This window comes from Drosophila obscura, unplaced genomic scaffold (assembly GCF_018151105.1).
Source record: "Drosophila obscura isolate BZ-5 IFL unplaced genomic scaffold, ASM1815110v1 contig_208, whole genome shotgun sequence".
NCBI classification, from domain to species: Eukaryota; Metazoa; Arthropoda; class Insecta; order Diptera; family Drosophilidae; genus Drosophila; species Drosophila obscura.
Genome location: NW_024542799.1, coordinates 2,276,842 through 2,300,847, shown reverse-complemented (window position 1 = coordinate 2,300,847; position 24,006 = coordinate 2,276,842). Strand labels below are relative to the sequence as shown.

Here is a 24,006-nt window from a genome sequence, read left to right as displayed (position 1 = left end):
CCAAGCTCCATTGAAACATTATTTATGATTTTATCCTAGATTGACATGTTTTTTAACTATTAATGCATATGTTTTGTTTTATATATATACATTTATCCCGGTTCTGATACCTATTATTGGTACCCGTGAGCTAAAAAATTTCGTTGATGTCTTAAAAAAAAAAGACTGACTAGTTTCGGCATTAATTGGAGCCTGAAATTACAAACAATATCTCAAGTCCATAATATCCATTTTCCCAAGGTATTCAGACTTGTTGCTCATTCCGTGCCAAAGTTGCTCGATGTACTCGATAAACGAACCACTGGTTCACCTGTTGCGCCATATATTTTTCAGAAGATTTAGTTGTTTACATAAACTCAAACTTATATTATTAATCAAGGACATATGTATTTATTAAGAATTGCTTTTGATGAATAACATGATTTAATATATGATAAGATGAACTGAAATCATTTAGAAACAACTCCAGCCCTGAAAGCCGGCGATCAGCTGTTAGTTGTTTACTTTATTTACTGTTTTACTGTTTATATTTACTATATTTCTATAATGCAACGATTTTTAAAGATATTTGGCCAACAAAAATGCAAAGTTATTGGCATGATACATGTGGACGCGCTGCCAGGTGAGCTAAGGGCACAAATGAAAACCAAATCGAATGATTTTAATGTGGCGCACCACAAAATCAGGAACACCTCGATATGCCGGTAACTGGAAACAGACGATTGAAAAGGCCATATATGAGGCGAATCTCTACAAGCGCCACCAGCTGGTATGCTATACAGTCAGCATATTGTTGTTTTCTAATTTGAGCATCATTTGCAGGATGCCGTACTCATCGAGAATATGCATGATATTCCATATGTCCCAGAACGCCTCCTCGGTGCGGAAATAGTCGCTTGCATGACACGGCTTGGACAAGCGGTGCGTGATGTGATCCCCAGCGAAACTCCCTGCGGTGTCCAGGTTTTAGCCTGTGGCAACAAGCAGGCTCTGGCCATAGCCAAAGCTAGTCAGCTACAGTTTATTCGCAGCGAAGGCTTTGTATTTGGTCATGTGGCCGACGAGGGCTACACGGATGCGTGTGCTGGCGATCTGCTGCGTTACCGCAAACTTATCGATGCGGAAGATGTATTAATTTTCACGGATCTGAAGAAGAAGCACAGCTCGCATGCCATTACCTCGGATGTCAGTCTGCTGGAGACAGCGCATGCAGCCGAGTTCTTTCTCACCGATGGCATTGTCATCACAGGCACAGCAACAGGACATGCCGCCAGTCCAGAAGATCTCCAGGAGTTGTCGGGCCGCGTAAAGGTTCCCCTGCTGATTGGCTCGGGCGTGACCAAGGATAACATTGGTCTGTACTTCAAGGACGCCCATGCAGTCATAATTGGCTCGCATTTTAAGAGCCATGGAAGCTGGCTGGAAGAGATTAGCGAGGATGCTGTAGATAATTTCATGCGTAAAGTCTGTGAACTGCGGCAGACGAGTTGATTTGAATTGTAAATGTTTTTATTGATGATGAAAAAGATGAATGCGACGATTATGTTTACGCTGATCTAATTCTAGAATAGATTGGCAAAGAAATCATAGATGCGTTCGCGCAAGGATGTGGCCTTGGGAGCGGCTTCAGTACTGCTTGTGAAGGCAAAAGGTTTCTGCTCATTAGCCGGCGAGAGTTCATCCAAGGTGTCATCGAACTTAACCCGCTTTCTTTGTGGCGGTGAAAGCATCTCTTCTTGGCCTTGCTTCCGCTGCCCTAAAGCCTGGCTGCCACCGCCTGAATTTATAGAAAACATATTTTCCCCATTAAACAGATCCTCGCGCTTCACTACTCTGGGTATGGTGTTGTCCACGTTGTGAGCCCGAAAGTACGATTTAGAGTCGGAGTAGCGACTGGCAAAACCGTAGGTGGGATCGTGGTCAGAGCTCGTAGCGGGCACATTGCTGCGTTTCAGTATGCCACGCACATTGGCAACCTTATCGCCTGTGGCAATCTTCTTGTACAGCTTGGATATGCGATTCTCTTTGCAGACGGAGTTTCTCACTGTCCCCGGCTGATGGCGCAACTGAACAGGTGGCAGTGGTGGTGGTGGTGGCGGCTGGGCCAAACCATTCGTTTTTTTATATAAAGAAGATTTTCCGATATTTCCGACGGTGTTTGGAGTTCTTAGGATGGCGCTAGGCACCTTGCGTTTGCGTGGAAAGCAAGCAGTATCCTCTGTCTCATCCTCAGAGTCCGTGCTGCGATTCTTATTGCGGAAAACGGTCTCGTACTCCTAAAACAAATATTCAAACAGAATTAGCTTTGCCTCGAATGCATCCAACTGAAAATTACTCACGCATTTTCGCTTGTTGTTGGGACTCAGTACATAATCAGCTCCGAACTTCTTCATATCCTTTTTGCGTATAGGTGTCCTCTTGCTGGAGTCCTTGCGCAGCGTCTTGCGACACTGGACATGCATATCAATGGCATCGCGTATGAAACTCACCCAGGTGCGGCACAGCTGTAAGTCTCCACTGCCAAAGATAATACCATCGTTCTGGCAAGTCAATTTGAAGTTGCCCGGCAGCATTTCAAACACCTTGCACTTCTTGAGTGGAAAGATGCAACAGCATTCAAGCGAGTTCTCCACGACGCTGTTTGGGGCCCGATCCTTGACGAGCTTGCAGTACATAAATATGTCCGACATGAGCACACAGTAGCGCTTGATTTCCGTGCCCTTGTGGGTGATCTTTTGGAGGATCCCCTCTTTGATCACGCGCCTTGAGGGCTTGACAATGTTTGGTGTGCGATTCACCAGGGAGTTTTGCAAATGGATGAGATACTGGGTAACCTCCTGCTCCTCCACGCACGCATTGATGTGCGCGGCAGTGGCATCGATCTCTTTGACAGACTCTGAAAGGGACAGCCAATTATAAACCGGTTTAAATTGTCTTTTCTGCATCCTCTTACCCTTCAACAACTTGTAGTCGGCATCCGCTGGACTCGTGTACAGTAGGACCTGCTCCAGCAACAGCTTGTAGCGGGGCACACGCTGTATTGGCACGATCATCAAAGAATTCAGCTTACGCTGCACCTCGGGACGACTCTCTGTTTGCTCCAAAAACTTTCTAAACACGGGATTTTTCAGAATCAAATCCTGGATAATCAACAGGGCACCACGATAATCGAAGGCGTAGACCGAATACAGCTTGAAGAACGGTGCCATTTTGAGGAAGGCATGTGCCACATTCTCCATGTTGGCCTCCAGCTCTCGCAGAAACTCTCCATTCAAATTGTGGATCATCTCAATCTGACCGAAGAGCAACGTATGGTTGGAGCAGTCGATGATGGCCTGCTCCTTTAACGGACGCACGAAATAGTTCATCAGCAGCTCCAGTTGCTCCAAGTATGACTTTTCCGACGTGATAATCTCCTGTATGGCCTGCAAACGGAAGCCCATGCGCTTGCCAGCATCCGGATTGGGCGAACCAATGGGACTGCTGGAGGCGCTGTCCAGCATCGAGCACACTGCAATTAATGTACACATACAATTATAAGCAGGTTGTGCAAATGCTGCAGCCTTTGTCCATTACCTTTCCTGCGCGACTTGGCTGTGAGCAAATTTCTTTCTTGCAGAACTTGACGCAACTCTCGGCTGAAACTGATCGGGGTGTGCGGCGAGGGTGCACGGCCATGGCCAAAGATCTTCTGCTTGGGTGTGTACATTTTTAACTTAAGTTTACACAAAGAAAATACAAGCAAAACAAAACCGACGCCAACTACACCTGTCTTTTCAAACAACGCCCGCGTCTGACCACAAGGCGTCCGATAAGTGTGCTGGCTGCCCTGGTTTTTCTGTGTTATCGACCTAAAATGTAGCAGAAAAAGTGTGACCGTTTTGGAAATGACGAAAACGGCCTATAGTGCTAAAACAACAACAAATTATTTATTTTTATACGTGGTTCGTGGCTCGTTTAGCATTTGATTTGAATGTTGTTCGAGCTTTTGCTGCACCGAAATGCATGCAAAGCTGAGCGAGATGGAGTTGCGCATAGCGACGCGCGTAAATGAAGAGATCGGCAAGGATGCCAGCCGGCTGCATCGCGCCAATTTGCTGGTTACTCACTACAAGGAACGGCTGCAGGCCTTGTCCCAGACTGTAAGTGGAGTGGTATAGTCTACACATTTCCTTGGGTCTAATGCGTTTTTCGCCCGCACAGCTGGACTATGAGGACCCCCAGAATGTGTCCTGCTACAAATCTGCCTTCCAGTGCCAGCAACAAGTCTGCGAAAGCATTGACTTCGAGCTGCATAAACTGGCCCAGTTTAGGGAGAAGCTGCAGCAGAAACTCCTGGAGTGCCAGCCCACCTTGGACGGCGTGGCCGAGGATCTGCAGCAAGTACGTCAGCTCCAACGTCTTTCACAGTATCTGCGCCTGGTGCAGGATGTCCAGGAGATCAGCGGCGATCTGAGCAGCAGCATCAAGGGCAAGGACGAGGACAAGCTAGTCAACCTGTACCTCACACTCTACGAAAGCAACGACTGCGAGCACAGTGTGGTGGGGCGTCTGCATGCCGTCCAGGCACGATCGTTGCAAGCCTTCGCTGAGCGCACTGCCATCTACTGGCACAAGCTGATCATCAAGCGACTGTCCAGCGAGTTTGAGACCGTTCTCAAGAGCATGCGATGGGCCCACATGGAACAGCAAGCGTTGAACTATTCCCCGACGCGGGACACCGAGAAGGCCCAACTGCTGGCGGAGTATATGTTCCTCATCAAGTCTCCCGCCGAAGAACACGCTCCCCTGCGGAGTATCACGCCTAGCATTGTCTGCCAACCCATCAGCCAGGTGGTGCAGCTTCTGCTAGCCCCATATCGGCAGCGATTCACGTATCACTTCACGGGCACACGCCAAACAAATCGATTAGACAAACCCGAATGGTACTACACACAGATTCTCAACTGGGGGAAGGAGACTCATTTCTTTGTGGGCAAGACATTCCAGCCAGCAGCGATAAGGGCCGGAAAACTAGACTACAATCTGAGGGTAAGACTTCATCTTACTCCGCACTAGCTGTATCCTCTAGTATAATTCCATTCCAGCTTGAATTCATGAGAGGCCTCGTGCAGTTGACCATTGAAAAACTAGCCGGGGACATTGAGCAGATTGCCCAGGACGAGATACTGTTTGCCCATCTGCTGGATGAGACCTTGGCCTTTGAGGCGGAGCTGCGTGAGACGTTTGGTTATCCGGCCAGTTTTCCCAGCGCCATTTCCGTCATCACTCAGCCCATGTATTTGCTCCGCTGGATTTCCTTGGAGGAGAGATGTATGCTGGATATACTCATTTTATGCTTTGGTTTATGCTCATAATTTCAGTCTTGTAATTCCCAGTCTGTGCGGAGAGAATGGATGATATACTGATGGCGGAGTCGCCCTTCCAGTTGATTGATCCGAACACCTTCGAGGATGATTTGAAGATACCGAGGTGTGCCGACCAGTTTATGCGACTGCTGGAGGCTATCAAGGATCGCTATTATGGCTTGATTCAACCGGGACACCAATTGCAGTTCCTGCAGCTACAGCTCGAGCTGATCGACAGCTTCCGGCGGCGTCTGGTGCAGTTGCACAGCAGCGGCGACGTGGGCAGCATTCCCGTTCTGAATGCCATGAACTATCTGATCATGGTGCTGCGCGAGTGGGGGGAGAATGTGCACTATCTGCATTTGCATTCCGCACTGGCCGGTCCCAATGCCCAGGAGATCCATTCTGTATTTGACCATGCCGTTTCGGAGGTGGAGCACTGGTCGCGGCAGCTAATGCGGAATCTGGCCACGCGCGAGACCCATGAAATGAAGGCCAGGTCAATGAACTATCGCCATGACTGCTGGCCAACTATGCCGGAACACAATTCCAAGGAGCCTTTCATACTATCGTCCAGTGGCGGCGAAATGTTCCAGGTGCTGGTCACCATGCTCCATAATCTGGAGCGCGAACTGTCCGCCAATCTGTTCAATCAGACGCTCCGATTGATAGCCCGCACACTCGATGACTTCATGCTCGAGAGCATGGTCATGAACACAAAGTTCTCTCCGGCTGGTGCAGCGCAGTTCAATTACGATATGACTCGCAATCTGTTCGCCCTCTTTGGCCAGTACACCCGCCGCCCAGAGCTACTCTTCAAGCGGTGAGTCATGCAAAGCTACAACTGTAAACACAAAACCTGACACCCGACTTTCGTTTCAATAGAATTCACGACGCCACCAAACTGTTGACGGCAGCGCGGGGCACGGCATTACTGCTATTGGAGACGCTGCGCAGTACCCAATCGGTGGAGGAGAAGACGAAACCCCTGAAGGAACTGAAGGTACTCAGCCTGGACAGTAGGCAGTGCATTGAGGTCCTGGAGAGGAGGGTAGACATTAAAATGTTTTAAATAATGAAAAATTAGTCAAACAATTTAATTGATGATGGGTCTTGTTTTGAACGGTTTAAGCGTGAAAATAATTCCAAAAAACTCTTGACTTCCAAAGGAGAAGTCGCCTTCAGTGAAGTAGGTTTCGATTTATTGAGCAATGCAAACACTTTATTTGTGGGATTTTAAGTTTAATTTGTAAAACGCTGACACAATAAACATGCGATAACTGTAATAATAAATTGTTCTAAAAATACATAGCATAAAATTAACATATGTATAAATCGCCGTGATCATCCCTGAAGTGCCTGGAGATACATATACTCGTAATAATTGGGATTGGGATTCATGCAATCGTACTCATATGTGTGGGTGAGCGGAAATCAGGGCTGATCAGGGCGTATTCTGTATATCATATCGTTTGACAAAACAATTGCAGTTAGTAAATACCAATTCGCGACTCGTGGCGGCGCACATCACACTTCATCATCACATCGTGGAACAAGATCATCGACTCTTACGACTCTGTTCGAGCGTTTGCCCGCAGGGAACAATTTTATGCCTATACTAAGTAACCGATAATAATCCAATCTGCGGGCGGGTTCTGCTCTGACTGCCCGACGCAGCCTATTCAAAATGCTGGTAGTTTTCGGCGCTAACGAACTGTGCCCGCTGCTGCGGCGTCATGTTCAGATTTCCCTTCTGCTTCCTGTCGTACGCCCAGATGACTCCAGTGGCGATCAGCGCAATGGTCAGCCATCCCATGAAGAAGAGCTGCAACCACGTGTGCTCATTATGGCTGTGATCCACAATGATGCCAGCCAGGATGGTGATGACGGCCAGGCCGAGATTCTGTATGGACTGGCAAAAGCCGTAGGCAGTGCCAAGCTGATACTCCGGAATGATGAGGGCCACCAGGGGCCACAAGCTGGCAGCCAGCATGGAATAGGATAGCCCCATAATGACCATGCCCAGGTAGGGTGTTAGATCCGTGAATGTCAACAGGGCATGGGCTCCAATGGTCGTCAGAGTGGCCGTAAATACCCAGGATACGTTGCGTCCGACCTTGTCGATGATGAAGCCAAAGACGGGCGACGATACGGCAGCAATCAGATACACCAGCGAGTCCACCGTGTTGGCCTCGGACGCCGTCATGTGGAAGCGGTCCATGAAGAAGTTCTGTCCCAGGGCAATGAATGGAAAGATTGCCACGTAGTAGGCGACGCAAATGATCGAGACCATCCAGAATGGGGGCTTGAATGAGAAGATGTCGGTGAGCTTGGGCACCTGCCCAGATGGATTGTTGTTCCGCTGCAGAATCCGCTCAGCCCGCTTGTCCATAAAGCCCAGAATGAGGGCGCAGATCAGCGACATCACACATGTGAGTGTGGCCAGGAGTAGGACCACGCCAAGGGTAGTATTGTCGTGATAGAACTTGCTGACGTAGTTGTAAATCGGCTGCATCACCCAGAAGTTGACGGTGCTGCCGAAACGGGCCACAGACAGCTGCAGTCCAAAGACCATGTTCAGCTCCTTGCCCTTGAACCAGAGCACGGCATAGCTGTTCTGGGCCACAGCCAACGACTCTGCGCCAATGCCGAAGATGAAGCGACCCAAAATCATCAGCCAGAAGGCATTCAGCAGGGCGCCGCTGGCAAAGATCACCTGGCCCACGAGCAGGATCAGCATATAAATAATCGTTCCAAGTCGTATTCCAAAAACACGATCGATCAGAAATCCTCCGAGGAAGCACAGCACCACATTGGGCCAGGAGTAGATCGAATAGATGAGCGTAAACTCGGTGGAGGACAAGTGCAGATCCCTCTTGAAGACGTCCTGCAATGCTCCGGGATTGTCGTAACAGAAGTACGAGCCAAAGCCGAGGAGGCACATGAAGACCAGGGCCATGAAGCGATGGCTGGTGCTCGCGGGCATGCAGCAGCCACCGGAGGGCAGCGCCAGTTCATTATCCTGACGGCGATCGCGTGAAATTATCTGTTGATCTGCCTCCTCCTCTGGCCGCGACACCTCCTCGTTGTCCACGATGCTTTCTTCATCCTCTCGCGCCATGACTAAGCAGCTTGCCGTCGTCTCCCGTACTGGTCAATGGATAGTACCGACGCCCGCAGATAGGGCGTATAATAATATATATTTTTTATCGAATTTCGTTTCAGCTGTTGTTTCGCCGTTTCAGTTGTTTTCGCTTCTCCTGTATCACGCTCGGCCCAGTCTGTCCAGTGCGGTCGAACTCTTTTGCTTTGTCTGCTTCGCACTGGTTATCTTCTCTCGCTGTTTTTGTCTGTTTACTGTACTCGGACTAGTGCTACGCTACGGGCACCGTACGCTTTGTCTAATGCCACTGCGTATTTTGTAGTTGTAGTTGTAAGTTCAGTGGTTATCAACTTTTCACAGTCCACTTGCAACTTAAATTGTGTTTAATATGCAAATTTCAATGTGTTTGCGAGTGTGACGTGTGCACCCGCACTTTATAGACGCTCAAATCACTATATGTTTTCGATTTCTCTCTGCGGACTGTCCGCTAATTAATTACAGCTATATATATATATATGTACGAATGTACGTTTTGTTGTTTTCTAGTGTGACCAGAACATACACAGATGCACAGCTGTTGCTCCGATAACAATTAGTGTTCGATCAACGCCGTGTTTTGTATTCTTGTCGCCTTGCGAAATTAAAATGCTTTTAATTATATAATACTGTGCTGGGCTGCTACTGTAGTTATGGATCGAATTGATACAATCAAGCGAAAGCCCAGACGCACTCACGGCACACCATCGTATGCCTACCGGAATCGCTTTGCCTACGCCCTGCTAGCAGCTGGAGCTATATGCTTTGGAATTTGGAGGTAAATATAGCCCACCCGGAAATGATGTTTTATATGTCAGGAATTAATGCCGCTTTTCTACAGCTTAACTCCCATGCAGCGCTTGTCAAACGAGAAGCTGTGTAAAATACTACTGACACCCTCGGAGCAGGAAAAGGACAGAAAAGGCCTGTTCGAGTTTGGCGCGCCGCGTCCGGCACAATTTATTAGAGAAGCCATCGAGGAGGCTGAGAATCTAAGGACAGAACGCTAAGCATGGATCGCCAGACGCGAAAAGCGAACTTCAAGAACTTGCAGCAAGAATCCAAAAAGCTTCGGTAATTTTAATTTAAACATGTTTTCGTAGTTGTTGAACAATAAAATGTAGTTATCTAACCAACACCATTGTTTTCTTTCTCTCCCAAGCTCGACGCGCAGCAGCAAGGCAGCCTCTAATACATCCACACTATCCTCCTACTTTGCTACACCCCCCGAAAGAGTCGACACTGAGAATGATACAGAAGCACCAGCCGAGGCTGTGGTGTCTTCTCCGGAACCCAGAATTAGGCCAATACGCAATAGCAATGTCTTTGAACCGCCTGGTCCAAAGCCCAAGAAGGCGCCCAAGCTGAAGGGCAGCAGCACGAGTGCTCCGCGCCGGGGACGCGGTCGCAGCAAGCAGCAGCCCAGCATTAGTAATTTCCTGCGGAATGAGCAGATCTTCTCCGAGGTGACTGCCCAGCACTGCATGGCGGATAACTTCAGTCCAGATGATATTGAAATGGCGCTGGCGCTATCCAAATCAGAGGCTGAGAAGCATGGCCACCTGCGTTTAAATGACGATGACGACGCCCCCGTCGATGTGGTTGGAGACAATGCAGGAGCAGCGACGGAGAATGTTCGACGTAAGCTCCAGAAATACGGCTTTCGCACTGCCGCTAAAGAAGGTAGGTCATGAAGATAGCTGCAATATTTCCGTGTTAAACCCAAATTCATATTCCAACAGACTACAAGAGTTTGGCGGTACTGCCCGGCGTGTCCGGCAGGGGCAGTCGTCGCTGCAAATGGGCCAACAAGTTTACTTCCCTCACGCTGCGTAACCCCGAGCAGCAGCAAAAGAAGCTGGAGAGCAAGGTGTCTGCTTTTTTGGCTCAGCAAGTGCGAACTAAAAATCTAAGTGCTGAAGAGCGTTTAATGCCGCCTTATAAGCTGATTAGTTGCATACTCCGAGAACTAAAAGCCGACAGCAAGTCTGCCATTGTACATGAGCCCAGTGAGGGTCCTGTTGCCGATATAGGAATCTACTTCGTATCCAACTTGATTGAAGTAAGCCACACGCCCGCCCATCATTTGCTCAAGGATTGGGCTGCCATACAGGGTCGTGACTTGTCCCCAGAGCGGACCACCATGAAAACCCGACAACAGATAAAGCAAATGGAAATCGCCTACAATGAGCTGGAAAGGCATTTTACTAACCAGCAGGCACTGAATGATGAACTAGATGAACTGGAGAAGCTGGTGGTGGAGAACATGATCGAAGAGGAAGACCCCAAGCTGTGTGACATTCAAGCGGAGGTCTCCTCCACTAGTAGCAGTCCATTGAAGGAGCCGCCAGATAAGCGTGCCAAAATGGCCAAAGATGGCACAGAAGACCTTAAGCCCAGTACCTCGTCCAACATAAGTATTCCCACACAATTAACGCGCTGTACGTCACCCGATCTGTTTGCCGACTCTGATGATGAGTCAGTGGAGGGCTTTTCTTTGAAGGTTTATAAGAATATAACCACAAGTGAAAGTGCGAGTACAGGGACAGAAGTGCAGAGGTCACCCATCACTGAACCAGCCGCTTCCTCAGAAGTCTACTCTATTTCAAGCGATGAAGGTAAGCTTTAGATGCCATTGAGTAATTTGTAATTCATTTTCGTCTTATTTTAGTAAAGACTGTAACTGACACCACGCCTGAGCAGATGGGTACTAAAGGTAAGGGATTGGATTAAATTGTAAATCACATATCACAGCATTTAAATATAATTTTTCAGAGAAATCCAATGGTAGCTTTATTGATCTGACACAAGAACATTCCAATCCAGAATTCGATGACCCAAATGCATATCAATGCACGGATATTCTGACCCTTAGTCAAGTATTTGAATCGGGCCTCGATGTAGACAATCTGAACTGCAGTCTGGCTATGGATTCAAGTTGCCAAAAGTTGCCTTCAAAAGAGGATGATAAACTTGCACTGAGTGCCACAGACAAAGACTCGGAGAATTCATCTTTCCACGTGGATATAGTCACAACTCCAAATGATACCAATCCAAGTGGCAGCTTTAGTGATCTGAACTTTTCGAGAAACTCATTGCGAAGGAGCGTTAGCCTGTCCACAGATAACAGCTTCAAGAGTCCCTTAAACTGGCAAATGGACTCATCTTCTGAGAAGCCTGCACTGTCTGCTCCTTCGCCCTTCAGAATACACTCGGATGCAAGCATTGATCTGACCCAAAACGATGAAAGCGATGAAGACAATGATGTGATTATGCTTTCCGATGAGGAGATCAATTACTCAATGTGGAAGGCCAACAAAACGGGAAAAGTTAAAGACTGGCAGAATGAGAGCTCCGACAGTAGTGGATTATCACCTGTAGCCAAAAAACGATCCGTAGCCTACTTTAAGACTGAAGAAGACTTGGATGCCTTTCTAATGGCTTCGCCTACAATCTCGAATAAGTCGCAAAACTCACGCTCGCCCAATAAGAGTGCTCTCAGCAAGGAACGAGCCGAATTTGGGATCCTTGATGCGGCACTCTCCGAGCCCTTTACACTCTCACAAATGCTGAGCCCCGCCAAAGAAGAAATACCAGAATCGCACAGCGATATTAACTGGTCAGATGCATCATTCCTTGAAGCTCCCATGAAGCCTTTGTCGCGCATGAGTAGCCATAAATTCACTGATTTACTTGTCTCGAAGCCCGAAGAATTGCTGGATGATGAATTTGATGATTTTGATCAGTTAGTTTTTCCAAACTGCAAGAAGTCAACTATGGAGGCGTCCACAGATGCGATGCCAAGCGGTCTAGATCGTCTGTTGATGGGTGAAATCAGAATGCCAACTATGCCGGAACTTACAACGCCCAAAAAGGCATCATCAACCGTGCCTGATTGTCTGTTAGTGGGTGAAAGCAGAATGTCAACGTTGCCAGAGATTACAACGCCCAAGAAGCCATCATCTACAGTGTCTGATCAGTTGGAGGTGAATGGAAATGTGTACACCGTTCGTGCTTGTCATACTCCCAAGCCCGATTTCACACTACTGCCAGAGTCAGAGATCCTCCAGCAGTTGTACAACTATGGAATCAAGCCGCTGAAGCGAAAGCAGGCCGTAAAAATGCTTGAATTTATTTACAATCAAACTCATCCCATTTTGCAGCCCTTGGAGTCAGGGTTGTTGTCTCAAAGACAGGTGGCCCCTATGCCCCGATCCAAGTCCACTCCCGTAATGTCGGATCAACCTCGCTCCCGACCGATAGATTCAGCCAACAATGACGCCTGTCTGACGCCCACTGAGCCTATATTGGATTTCAAATTCAACACCAATGCCTCTGGAAATGATCTGCTACGCTTCTCTCAGTCTGTGCCGCCAAGCCTCAGCGACGATTTTGAGTGCTATGTCCTGCAGACGAATGTGACAAAGAAGACAGCACAGCCGCTAATGCCGCTTCACATAGCCTGGCACAATCTGCTGTGTGCCAATCCCAAACTTCATGAAAGTGTGCTCATGTACGAGCCCATCGATCTGCAGGAAATCTACTTGCATTTGAAGCAAATGGGTCATCGGTATGAGCCCAAGGACTTGAAGTGCTTCTTTGATCGTCGCTGCATCATATTTCGATATGAGCTGACTGCTCCTGCCAAGCAAGCAGAGCGACATGTGAGAAAGAAACCAAGAAAGCCGACGACCAAAAGGTCATAGCTTTTAGCTTAGCTCCGCCCTGTGCCAATTCATTTGATTCCATTGTACTTATTCCTAACACATTTTGCATCATATTAATTACGTTTATAATTAATTAATAATTGACACTTTGTTAATTGGCGCCCGTTGCCCGTTGAAATTATGCTCTGTACAATTTATAAATGTCAAGTATATCTGTGGCAGCCATCGGTTGGTTGCAAATGCACACGGATTTATGAGACTACTACTCATGTTCTTTTTTTTAGTCATTCCTATGGACTGAATCCGAATAATAATCATATCTTACGGAAATGTAAAATGGAGCTTTATTTGATTTCTGTACTGTACCATAATGGGTTGGGTTTACAAAATAAGAACGAAATACAAATGTATAGAGTTTGCGTTAGACAAATAAACGAATCAAAATGGAGGATTACATTAAATGCAGATTCTGTAAACTTCTCGAAAAGGGGTAAATACATTAAATTTTAATTACATATTGGATCTTACAATACTAGAAGACACTTGGACGGCATAATTTACTCACGAGTCTCTACATCGAAGGCACATTGTCTTGATATGATAAATAGAAATGGATCTGCTTGGACACTAAATGAAGCTATTTGTACTGCATGCAAAATAATTATTCTTGGGGTGCAAAAAGACGGTTAGTAATGGGGGACTTACAGTGACTAAGGTTAGTTTCGGGGGGAAGATATATAGAGCAATGTCTATATAACATTGCCAGAATGTGTAAATAGTAATAATATTGAAGAAAGAGCGCATCGAATTATGCATAGCTTATCTCATGCTCGTATGTCTTCTCCCTGAGGTCATGGTTGTCAGGGAGCGCATGATGGCGCAGGCCACAGAGTCGTGGCCCATAGCGCAACATAATTATAATGACGCCGACGATGAACAAGGCCAGGGCGGCCACAGCGGGGTACAGGAAATAAAGGGCCATGGCTGATTGTTTTTAATTTACTTTAGATGTCACTCTCACGCTTTTGCAGCTCTACGTATTCCTCGCGCTGACGCTGGTGATGCAGAGTACGACCTTCTGGGCGTGGCGGACGCTGATGATGCGCTGAATGCACGGGCTCTAACTCGTCCACACCAATAACCACTTCGTCGGGGAACACTTGCTGATGGGTGGTGGGCTGGGTGGAAAAATATTATAAGCTTGTAGTCGGCCTCATTGGGGGTTCACTTACATGGAAACGCTGGAAATAGGAGGCGTCTTTCAGTTCAGTGAAGTCCAATGGCGGTTGATTGTGCGGTGTTGAAGACCAAATGGACACCAACCAGCGGTTGCCTGTGTGTCGGTCCTGCCAGTACTTGCGATGCTTGGAGCAGCAGCCAAAGATAATGTTCAGTATGATTATCGTGCCAAGTACAACGGTGCAGATGGCAATAGTCACATAAAATGGCGAAAAATTGCCGTAGATGTGACCGGTGAAGTAGGGATTTTTTTCGTATGCCTTACGTTCCTCTTCGATTGTGGACATAGTCCCACAGGAGCTCGGCTTGTTTGGGTTTTATGGGTGTGGTTATGCCGCCGTCTAAATGCGGTCAATGGCCTGCAGGATTAGCCACTCGATGTTCTTCTTGCTCCCAACCAGCACAACACTTAATTGTCTGAAACGAACAAGCAGACAATAAGAAATGCTGACGAAGCACGCACAACCACCAGCTCACACGCTGCCTAGCACCCCAAACATGAGCAAAGCTCTCCTACCCTACCCACTTCCCAATTGTCACATTGGGCGTGGCGTCAGCAGAACAAACATAGCGGAAGCCTCAGCTCGAACTGTCTAGATTGTTTAAACCACCTGCCTGCACTTACCATCTGCGCACGGTTTGTTGCCACTGCGATTCGGACTAGTCTCATTCAGAGTTTTGCGAATGCGCTCAAACCTTGTAGTTATATTAATTTAAGCAGCAGCAAACACGAAAAGAAAACAACGCCCAAAGCCTGGCTCAGAAGTACTCGATATCGATACCGCACAGTGGTGGCACTAACAGCATCGCTTGCAGGGCTGCACTATTTCGATGATATCGATTGATGTATCGATCGACAGCCACAAATAAATATTATATATATCTATTAATTGAAATAAAATAGCTTTAATTCCACATAATATCTGCAAATAACATAATCGAAATCGCTTAACAACTAAAACAGGTTTCGAAGCAATCCTAAATCAAACAGCTATTCAATAGCCCTTGCTCCCTTCCTGATCACATCACTGGTCGTAGGTCAAAAAATTGTCGGTGTTCGTGATATGTCGCGCCAACGCCCGCCCATCGTCGGTTGGAGTGCTGAAAGCAATGCGATCCATAGAGATTTTCTGGCCCAAGATGGTATGACCCTGTACAGTCCTCATCAACTTGCTGGCAATTCCTTGACGGCGCTGCAGCGGCGAGACCCAAATGCGAGACACGCCGCAACTGCAAAGGCCGAGATTTTAATTTGAAATTTAAATAAAGTGGAAAGGAGTATATTCTCACCTGGCCTCGTAGGTCTCTTCGCTAAAGTAGTCCGTTCCATCAACCTGAATGAACCGATGTGCCTGGCTAAGGGGCTGCACCAGGCAAAAGCCCACAATTTGCTGTTTGCGTATGGCGAAAAAGGCGTAAAATTCTTTGGGCACAATATACGAGGAATATCCCAGTTCCTTATCCACCACTCTAACTATATCCTTAAGCCTCTCAAGGCGCACTGCAGGGGCACGTTCATTAATGCGTATAATCCGTCCATCGTTTGACCACTCTGGACACACGGCCACAATGTCCTCGTCGAGCCAGCCCTTAAATCGTAAAATATGTATGGAATTGTGGTACTCGCGATGCAATTTCTCCTCCTCTGGCTCGTGGACGGTGTAGACCAAGCCGCACTGCTGACACTGCCTCGCACCGAATGCCTTCTGTCCAGCGTCGATTTGGTACTGACTGGAACCAGTGGCCGCCGATTGCAATCGCATTGAGGTGTCTGGCTTGCGTCTCGTAGATTTTTGAGGAACTGGCTGGAGACGTTGTGAGAATATGGGAAACAGTTTTGGCTTTCTTGTAATTGCTGCATCAGAGGTTTGTTCCTGAGGTTGTGACTCTGGTTTTGGCTCTTTCTCCACCACCGCTTCTGCCTCCGATCGCATAGCTGCCTCTTGCGCCGACTGTTCAGCATGGACTACCATATACAGCTGATCGACAATCCGTGTAGCTTCCTCCTTGTGACTGTCTGGATCGCCGATGAAGTACTCGAAATACTCGTCCGTGCAGATGTTATTGCTAATCAGAAACTCGAGCAGAATTTGCTGCTGTTCCATGGTCTCTGGATCATCGGTATTATAAGGCAGTCGCTGCCGGAATCTATCAAAGGGATCGGGGTCATGATCGTGAACTGGAACAGTTTCTTGAATCATTTCGAGAGCCTCCTCCACCTCCATGGGAGCGTCCTCCACCTCCATGGGAGCTTCATTCACCTCAATGGCAGTGTCCTCCACCTCAATGAGAGGAGCCGTCGTTGCCTTTGATTCACTCGATTCCACTATCTCGTCTACGACTGTGTCATTTAGATTCCTGAGAATTGCATCTACGGTGGCCTGTTCCGCAGAAAACAAGGTGGCTGATTTGACGCGCACTCTTCGTGCCTTCTTCGCGGGGGGCTGGATCAGAGATATCCGCCCCTGGCTTACACTGGCTTTTATGTTGTCGGTGATCCTAACTTCCATGCACGTGCTGCTCCTCCTTCCCGACTTGAAGAACTTGCGCTTGCTCAGGTCCGTCGGCTCGGGCGGAGAGATGGTGACCGCGCCATGGCGAATGAGCGGTATAATGGGTTCCAGCTCCACAGCTGGATCGGACTGCTCTTCTTCGTCTTCACTCAGATCGGAGAAGTCTGAGGTCTGTTGCCACGTACCTTCGGGCATATTGTTGTTGGCGTCATCGGCTGCTATCACACTCAACGGCTTGGCCATTTTAATCGGATCGCGAGCACTGTGCAGGATTTGGTGCACTTGCTCCACCTTAGCGCGCTCCTCCCGCTTATTGGTTATCAGATTCTTGAGCTTCTCATTGCGCAACGCGCCCAGAATCTGATCTATATCGGTAGGAGGTAAGTGGCTGTGCGGAACGTAACGATTTGGCTTCCGTATCTTGTGGTGCACTCCTTTATTGATACCCAACCGTGGCCGAGATGTCGGTGACGTTTTCGCCTTGCCGCCTCGCTGTTGCTGTTGCTCTTTCTGTTGCCTTGAGCTGCCCGTTTTGGGAGCCGCCTTATTTCGCGAGCTGGATGTTCCGCTTTGGGAATAGAATGCCATGGTTGGAATACTTCCCTCCAGGTTTGTCCTTCTCAGCTTGGATTCCGGCGACCCTGTATCCGAATCTTGCGACGAAGCAGCTACTGCTGACGTAGCCGTCGCCGTAGCCATAGTGTGCACGCGCTTTGTGGCCACTCGATGGATTGGATTGCCATTTCCTCCAGCTTCATCATCTCCATCGTCATCCGACTCTGGAATGATCACATGACCCCTCTTCGATCTGGGCGTGCGGGGACTGCTATTGATGCTGCTGCTATTGCTATCGATGCACATTGTTTTGGTAAATAAAAGCGGCAGTTGTTCGGTGGCAGCCACGACGACTCCTCCTCCACGTATCTTTTTGTTCTCCTTGTTAGTCTCCGGCGAGCTGCTCGTACTGCTGCGCAATCGTCTGCCCTCAGACTCCTGATCAAACATGAGTCGGCTGGGCTTCTTGGCGCTGGCATGTGGCTTCAGTGGTGATATTCCAAGGATTCGAACCTCGTCGTCATCGTCAATCTGATCAAGATTGGTGCTGCGGGTGCGAAACAATTGCCTCTTACGCTCAGACAATCGGGGGGTGGGCGTTCGCTCGGGGCGTGTGGAATATCCACTACCCTTTGGCGTCTCCATAATTTTGCACACAATTTAATTCGCATTAACTCCAAATTCAGAATCCCGCTTTTTTTAGCCGCCTAGTGCTGCGCAAAGCCAAACAATCGATGTTGGCCAACACTCTCACAAAACTAGAGCTGCACATTTCAGGGCAGTATTTGAACAGTCGAGCACGGTCACACTATTTTGAAAATGTGGCATATTTGGGTTGCTGAGGGTGAGACGGTATATTTGATCCATAAATCCACGGTCACACTTGTGCACACACCGCTATAAAATTCGGAAAATTCTGTTAAAACAATTTTTTAATTTGTGGGGCATTGAAAGCTAAATTTGCAGCACACTCAGGTAAGTCGTTCAAAGCATTCTCAATTATGTTGAAGCGGCAGCCCCGGCGAACCACTGCAACCGTGAAAAATGAAAATGTGAGCCTGTCGACGCCATCTTTTTTTGTGTATGTACTTGTGCCGAATCCAATTAATGCGTGACATTGTGCATGACGTGCCGTCTCCTCAAGAAAGAGATAATATTCAAAAGTGGTAGCATCCATGCCAGACGTTCGCGGTATACGCCATACGCGCTCCTGTTGTTTAATAACTTTTAGCACATTGGTTCGAACAAGATGAAAATTGCATTGTTTTCTTCTTTCAATTTGAGGTCGCGGTTATCTCCTCGTACCTGCCGTCGCTGTCGTCGCAATCGCGATCGCAACCGCCCCGCCAACAAACGCCGCCGCGTAATACCGGATTTCCCCCCAATTTCAAGAAACGCAAGAACCGTGGACGACAACGGAGCGGACAGCGCTGCCGCCATGCCCGGAGCCGGCACGTTCAAGTTATTCATCGGGAATCTCGATGAAAAAACTCAGGCTACCGAGCTGCGTGCGCTGTTCGAGAAATACGGTACAGTCGTCGAGTGCGATGTGGTCAAGAACTATGGGTTTGTGCACATGGAAACCGAACAGCAGGGTCGCGATGCCATACAGAACTTGAACGGTTACGTTTTGAATGATAATGCCATCAAAGTGGAGGCGGCCAAAAGTCGTCGCGCCCCCAACACGCCCACTACGAAAATCTTCGTGGGAAATCTAACCGATAAAACGCGGGCGCCGGAGGTGCGTGAGCTGTTTCAGAAATACGGCACCGTCGTCGAGTGCGACATTGTGCGCAACTATGGGTTCGTGCATCTGGACTGTGTGGGTGATGTGCAGGATGCCATCAAGGAGTTGAACGGTCGCGTGGTCGATGGCCAACCGCTCAAGGTTCAAGTATCGACTAGTCGTGTGCGCCCCAAGCCGGGCATGGGTGATCCGGAGCAGTGTTATCGTTGCGGCCGTTCCGGTCATTGGTCGAAAGAGTGTCCGCGCCTCTATGGCAGCACCGGAGGCGGACGCGAACCGCCATCGCCGCTCAGTGCCGGCGGCTACAGAGATCGTATGTACGGTCGTGATCCTTATCCGCCACCACCACCTCCGCCGCCATTCCTGCGTGATCGCATTATGGATGGCTTTAGGGTAAATGCAGCATACATTTCAACATCATCCAATGCTCACCTTCCCCCTCGCGCCTCACAGCAACTAATTGATTCTCTTTGCCCCCACAGGATTATGATTACTATGACCGCCGCTTCGAGGATTCACGCGATCTGTACGAGCGTCGGTATCAGTCATCGCGTATGCGCGACTTCCCACCGCCACCGATTTCACGTCGCGAGCCCATGCCATTGCCGCCTCCGTTGAGCGGCAGCCTGCGCTCTTGCAGCGTCACACGTGGATATGACACCATGTTCAGTCGTCGCTCGCCACCGCCGCCACGCAGCAGCAATGGAATGAGTCGCTATGGGTACGTGGAGAACAGTTAAAGCCTCTCTGAAAGCCTTTCCTAATTTATGCCGTTTCCTTACCCCCAGCTCGCCAACACCTCATGGCTATGAGGACTTTAGTCGCGACTCCTTTGACGATCGTATGATCTCGTCACGCGGCATGCGCGGTCCCTCTCCACCGGGTCGCCGCTATGCGCCCTACTGAGATGAGTTTTACTATCACGGCAGCAGCTGAGTGGCATCCCATCCCCAAACACGTTGAGAACAGAAACAGACTTGTGGCTGCTCAGCTGGTCGCCAGCAGCAGCAAGCTGTCATCCTTAACAGAATGTGCTGCTGCTGCCGACCACATTTTCACACTTGTGGCTGCCGCGTACTCGTATTTTACTACACTAACACTAATCGTAAACTTAAACAAGAAAATACCATATTTGTCGCAGCATTTTCCCTCCTATATGCTCCTCCACACACGCGTTTGGACCGAACGGAATCCGCTGAATGTTGGTCAAGACCCTGCCCCACACACATACACACACACACACACACCAACTAGACAACGACAGCTCATGCCCTCTCCAGCAATTAAACGATCGAAAGTTATTGAATATTGTGAAGTTTTGTGTGTACCAATAAAGCATCGATAGCAGTCGAAATATGCAAAAATATACGGATATATTGGTTTCAATCTACCATTTAGGGGCGAGGGTTGTAGTAGATTCTAGTATCTCTGAGGACGATATTCTAAAGGCAGTATTGCAACATAAAACTACAGCTACGCAAGGCAGCTGGATCTGTGGTTAAGTGGGATCGGTATGCTTTTCGGAAATGAGCGATTCATCCGGTGAGTTGTCTTCTATTTGTCTGCCATTCGGCTTATTCAGTTCTTGCAGCTCCACAGGTGCTGGCTTGTCAAATGTGGGCGGGATGAGCAGGCGACTGAAAATTACCATTGGAAAGGAGGATTAATTAAAGACGAAAATACTGGTGTTGGAAACTCACTTGCAGCACTGCAGCGCAATCATTGCGACGAGCATCATAAACGATGTAACCCCAAAGGTCCAGTAGGTGCCCAATCTGGTGTAAATGGAACCAACAAAGACGGGACCCAAGACGCGGGACAAGCATCCCGATCCCGTCATCCAGCCCATCCACACGCCTTGCGGCCGCGGCCCAAGCACCTTGGAGAAGATCGTCTGTATGAGGGTCACGCCAATTGGATAGCCCACGGAGGTGAGGGCGAACCCAATGATGAATTGCGTCAGGGTGACGGCTGGGATCACACCACACCACTCCTGCGTGGGTGGGCAGCCTAAATAGGCGGGATCGCTGGAGCTAAGATTGAGGCTAGCATTAAAGGCCAACGCCACCTTGGGCGGGTCGGGTCCCCATGGCAGGAAGAGCACCCGGCCCAGTACCATCAGCGAGAAGCCGCCCCAGATAAGCACGTAGCGTTCGGCAAACAGCTTGCACATCGGCTCGATCATCACGAATGTCACCAGCGAAACTATAGCCGCCGTTGTCATCATAATGCCCATGTTCCAGAGCGCCTGCTCATTTGACCAAGCGAACATATCCATCGTCAACGATGTGCCCAAGCTGGAAAACATAAAACATTGAACACTTAAGCTCTCGTTGTTTGGATCAACTTACGTCTCGAGGAGCACAAAGTTGAAGACGAGCACAAAGAAGGCCACAATCAGGGTCCAGGCGGAGAAATAATTCGGCTTGATGCCCTTCCACGTATCTCGCTCCGAGGTGCCACCCTGCATGACCATTACCTCGCGAGCGGCTATTTTGTGCTCCTAAAAGTAGAGCAGATAAATCTTTAGGTAAGAAAGCTTCGCTTAGCTTCAAACATTTGTGACTTACCTCGAATACCCCGGGCAGGAACATCAGGAAGTTGCACATACTCATGAGCACATTGATCCAGCCGGCGCCGGTGAACATGTTAAAGTGCATCTTGCCCCACAGCCAGACATGACCTATTGCGCCCAGTGGTGTGACTGCCGCTTGGAGTGTCGGGCCGATGATGAACCCTAAGACCTGGGCCAGTGAAACCATAGAGACGGCATGGGTGCGTTCGCTGATCCGCGTGGCGGCCGATAGATAGGATCTGCACAGGGCAATGTTCGCTGAGCTGACTCCAATCAGAAATCTAGACGCCAACATCCAGTACTTGACATTAGGGGGACGCAGCTCCAATGAGGAGTACATGCCGCTGGCTACTGTGAACAGGGCCAGCGAGAGGAGCAGCGGGAGACGAATGGTGCCCAGCTTGTTGCCCCACCAGCCGAATATGGGACTGAAGATCATCTGCCCTAACGGATTGGCGGCGACAATCAGACCCATGAACTCCTTGCCCGCATCGGGATCTAGCTGGAGAGAGATTTGCATAAGATTTCAAAGGTCACGGAGCTGTACCAAAGAGACGCTCACCTTGTCGAGGAAGGGCCATATCCCCGTGATGATAATGCTAAAGCCCAGCGCCATTAGAAACATTGTAAAGTAGATGATGCGCACGGAGCGCCAGCGCTGCGTGTACTCCTCCAGGGTCTCCAGTCCATCGTCGACATCCTCGGGCAGTCTTTTGGTTTCCATGCGTGAACGCATTTTGCGCACAAACTCCATGCTGTTCCTGTGTATATGTCTTTGAGTGGAATTACCAATGCATCAACTCCGGCTTTGTCATTCTGTAAGTGTGAGGAATTAATAGAATTTTTTGTTTTGCTCGTAGAATAAATGTTTCTATAATGTAAACTAAAATGCCCTTTGATCGCACATGCTCGCATGAGTATTTCTAAATGATAATATCGCCCTCTTTATGAGGGCTTCCACTATATAAAGACTTCAAAACATGCCACTTTAATGGATTATCTGCCTGCTTTGTTGGTGGATTATCCTCCCCATTGCCCAGACACAGTTTGACCAACTTATCTCAGCAATTATAAAAGATAAAGACAATCGCAGACTGATTCAGTGCAGCTGTTTTCTTCCCCCATTCCATGGTACTGTGATTGCGTCTGTGTGTGTTTGTTGGTGTGCTTTAGTTAACGGCACTATCGGTGTGGCTATATCATGGCATTGATAACGCTAGAAGGGAACCTTGCCATTTTATTACATGATTAAATTTATCGAATTGCCACATTTAAAATTTTTTTAAATTTCGCCTGGTCACTATTGGATCACACCATAAGGAAAAACACCAGAGAAATGGGAGTGTTCGTTTCTGTTCAGAGGTGTTTGGTGATAATCTAACATCCGTACTGCACGACTTTAATGATTACATTCCCCCTTCCATTTGGAATGTTTTGTTCGGCATTTATTTCCAGATTTTGAGATAAGCTCTCCCATGGAGCTGAATGCACAGAGCAGCGATGCAGCAGCTAAAAATAGATAGGTTCTCGCTCTTGACTTTTCTTACATATCCACTCCCTTGGATCCAGTTAACGACAGCAACAGACGGGTTCCTCGTTCTGGTTGGGGGATCTTCAAACGCACACACGCACACACACACACACACACACAGACAACGATTGGGGGAATAGCAGAAACAAATGTAGTGAAACAACTAGTTGACCACTCTCTTTCACTTGCTTGTGTATTTGATTTTGAATTGATTTCACATTCGAAAGAAATAAGTATTTGGCAAGGGCACAGCACAGCTATTTACTTCATTGTTATTATGTATATTTCCTTATGTACAAGCGACACAAATTAATATGCACATAGAGTACGGTATTCAGATACTCGTTTATAAATGAATGGTTTTCATTTTCTCTTTTTTTGTTTTTACTCTCTTTAACGTTAAAACACTCGATTCGTCTCGTACACTTGACGCTCTCTCAGCTGAAGCCACATATATCTCGTAGTAAATGGAATGAATAGCCCCCCTTTGTTCAGGCACTCTTTGTGGGGATGGGGGAAGGGTTCGTTCACTTGCGATGCACCTTTTTTTTGTACCAATTTTGTTAGCTACCTGTTGCAACGGCGTAGCGGAGCTGCGGCAACGCAACCGCAAGAGGAACGATCAAAGCAGCAATGTTGAATATATATGGTTATATCGATTATTGATGTATATATTTCTGATAATATAATTG

At 48.2% G+C, this 24,006-nt stretch overlaps 11 protein-coding genes across 14 annotated transcripts; 5 read left to right on the top strand and 6 right to left on the bottom strand.

Moving 5' to 3' along the window:
* The first annotated feature begins 503 nt into the window (after positions 1–503).
* LOC111064893 (uncharacterized protein F13E9.13, mitochondrial) lies at positions 504–1,554 on the top strand. The gene is made up of 3 exons (XM_022352731.2): positions 504–622; positions 687–769; positions 823–1,554. The coding sequence occupies exons 1-3, from the start codon at positions 547–549 to the stop codon at positions 1,489–1,491; spliced, it is 828 nt and encodes a 275-aa protein (XP_022208423.1). The 5' UTR covers positions 504–546; the 3' UTR covers positions 1,492–1,554.
* On the bottom strand, positions 1,498–3,803 carry LOC111064891. The gene is made up of 4 exons (XM_022352729.2): positions 3,577–3,803; positions 2,954–3,511; positions 2,340–2,896; positions 1,498–2,276 (listed from the first exon to the last, which is right to left on the bottom strand). Exons 1-4 carry the CDS (start codon positions 3,707–3,709, stop codon positions 1,563–1,565), a joined length of 1,962 nt encoding a protein of 653 aa, XP_022208421.1. The 5' UTR covers positions 3,710–3,803; the 3' UTR covers positions 1,498–1,562.
* A 103-nt stretch (positions 3,804–3,906) lies between these two features.
* Positions 3,907–6,793, top strand: LOC111064890 (RINT1-like protein). The gene is made up of 5 exons (XM_022352727.2): positions 3,907–4,142; positions 4,204–5,031; positions 5,088–5,313; positions 5,379–6,171; positions 6,234–6,793. The coding sequence occupies exons 1-5, from the start codon at positions 4,002–4,004 to the stop codon at positions 6,418–6,420; spliced, it is 2,175 nt and encodes a 724-aa protein (XP_022208419.2). The 5' UTR covers positions 3,907–4,001; the 3' UTR covers positions 6,421–6,793.
* LOC111064892 (major facilitator superfamily domain-containing protein 1) lies at positions 6,555–8,958 on the bottom strand. Its single transcript, XM_022352730.2, has one exon. The coding sequence runs from the start codon at positions 8,467–8,469 to the stop codon at positions 7,027–7,029; it is 1,443 nt and encodes a 480-aa protein (XP_022208422.2). The 5' UTR covers positions 8,470–8,958; the 3' UTR covers positions 6,555–7,026.
* A 76-nt stretch (positions 8,959–9,034) lies between these two features.
* Positions 9,035–9,623, top strand: LOC111064895. The gene is made up of 2 exons (XM_022352733.2): positions 9,035–9,265; positions 9,329–9,623. Exons 1-2 carry the CDS (start codon positions 9,141–9,143, stop codon positions 9,495–9,497), a joined length of 294 nt encoding a protein of 97 aa, XP_022208425.1. The 5' UTR covers positions 9,035–9,140; the 3' UTR covers positions 9,498–9,623.
* LOC111064889 (structure-specific endonuclease subunit SLX4) lies at positions 9,478–13,703 on the top strand. Its single transcript, XM_022352726.2, has 5 exons — positions 9,478–9,561; positions 9,650–10,170; positions 10,230–11,105; positions 11,159–11,203; positions 11,263–13,703. The coding sequence occupies exons 1-5, from the start codon at positions 9,500–9,502 to the stop codon at positions 13,191–13,193; spliced, it is 3,435 nt and encodes a 1,144-aa protein (XP_022208418.2). The 5' UTR covers positions 9,478–9,499; the 3' UTR covers positions 13,194–13,703.
* LOC111064896 lies at positions 13,476–14,136 on the bottom strand. Its single transcript, XM_022352734.2, has one exon. The coding sequence runs from the start codon at positions 14,134–14,136 to the stop codon at positions 13,963–13,965; it is 174 nt and encodes a 57-aa protein (XP_022208426.1). The 3' UTR covers positions 13,476–13,962.
* A 22-nt stretch (positions 14,137–14,158) lies between these two features.
* LOC111064894 lies at positions 14,159–15,165 on the bottom strand. The gene is made up of 3 exons (XM_022352732.2): positions 15,019–15,165; positions 14,387–14,810; positions 14,159–14,332 (listed from the first exon to the last, which is right to left on the bottom strand). Exons 2-3 carry the CDS (start codon positions 14,678–14,680, stop codon positions 14,159–14,161), a joined length of 468 nt encoding a protein of 155 aa, XP_022208424.2. The 5' UTR covers positions 14,681–14,810; positions 15,019–15,165.
* Positions 15,166–15,285: 120 nt separating this feature from the next.
* LOC111064761 (N-acetyltransferase eco) lies at positions 15,286–18,409 on the bottom strand. The gene is made up of 2 exons (XM_022352524.2): positions 15,684–18,409; positions 15,286–15,623 (listed from the first exon to the last, which is right to left on the bottom strand). Exons 1-2 carry the CDS (start codon positions 18,104–18,106, stop codon positions 15,419–15,421), a joined length of 2,628 nt encoding a protein of 875 aa, XP_022208216.2. The 5' UTR covers positions 18,107–18,409; the 3' UTR covers positions 15,286–15,418.
* Positions 18,307–20,572, top strand: LOC111064769 (RNA-binding protein lark). Its single transcript, XM_022352540.2, has 4 exons — positions 18,307–18,436; positions 18,746–19,601; positions 19,691–19,929; positions 19,997–20,572. Exons 2-4 carry the CDS (start codon positions 18,900–18,902, stop codon positions 20,112–20,114), a joined length of 1,059 nt encoding a protein of 352 aa, XP_022208232.1. The 5' UTR covers positions 18,307–18,436; positions 18,746–18,899; the 3' UTR covers positions 20,115–20,572.
* Positions 20,563–23,908, bottom strand: LOC111064764 (major facilitator superfamily domain-containing protein 8). 4 transcript variants are annotated; one of them, XM_022352530.2, is made up of 6 exons: positions 23,886–23,908; positions 22,346–22,599; positions 21,779–22,285; positions 21,560–21,711; positions 20,909–21,505; positions 20,563–20,845 (listed from the first exon to the last, which is right to left on the bottom strand). In XM_022352530.2, exons 2-6 carry the CDS (start codon positions 22,535–22,537, stop codon positions 20,707–20,709), a joined length of 1,587 nt encoding a protein of 528 aa, XP_022208222.1. In that variant the 5' UTR covers positions 22,538–22,599; positions 23,886–23,908; the 3' UTR covers positions 20,563–20,706. The 4 variants fall into 4 exon arrangements, with proteins under 4 accessions (XP_022208222.1, XP_022208223.1, XP_022208221.1 ...); XM_022352531.2 differs by lacking the exon at positions 23,886–23,908 and adding an exon at positions 23,657–23,734; XM_022352529.2 differs by lacking the exon at positions 23,886–23,908 and adding an exon at positions 23,331–23,422.
* Positions 23,909–24,006: the final 98 nt, after the last annotated feature.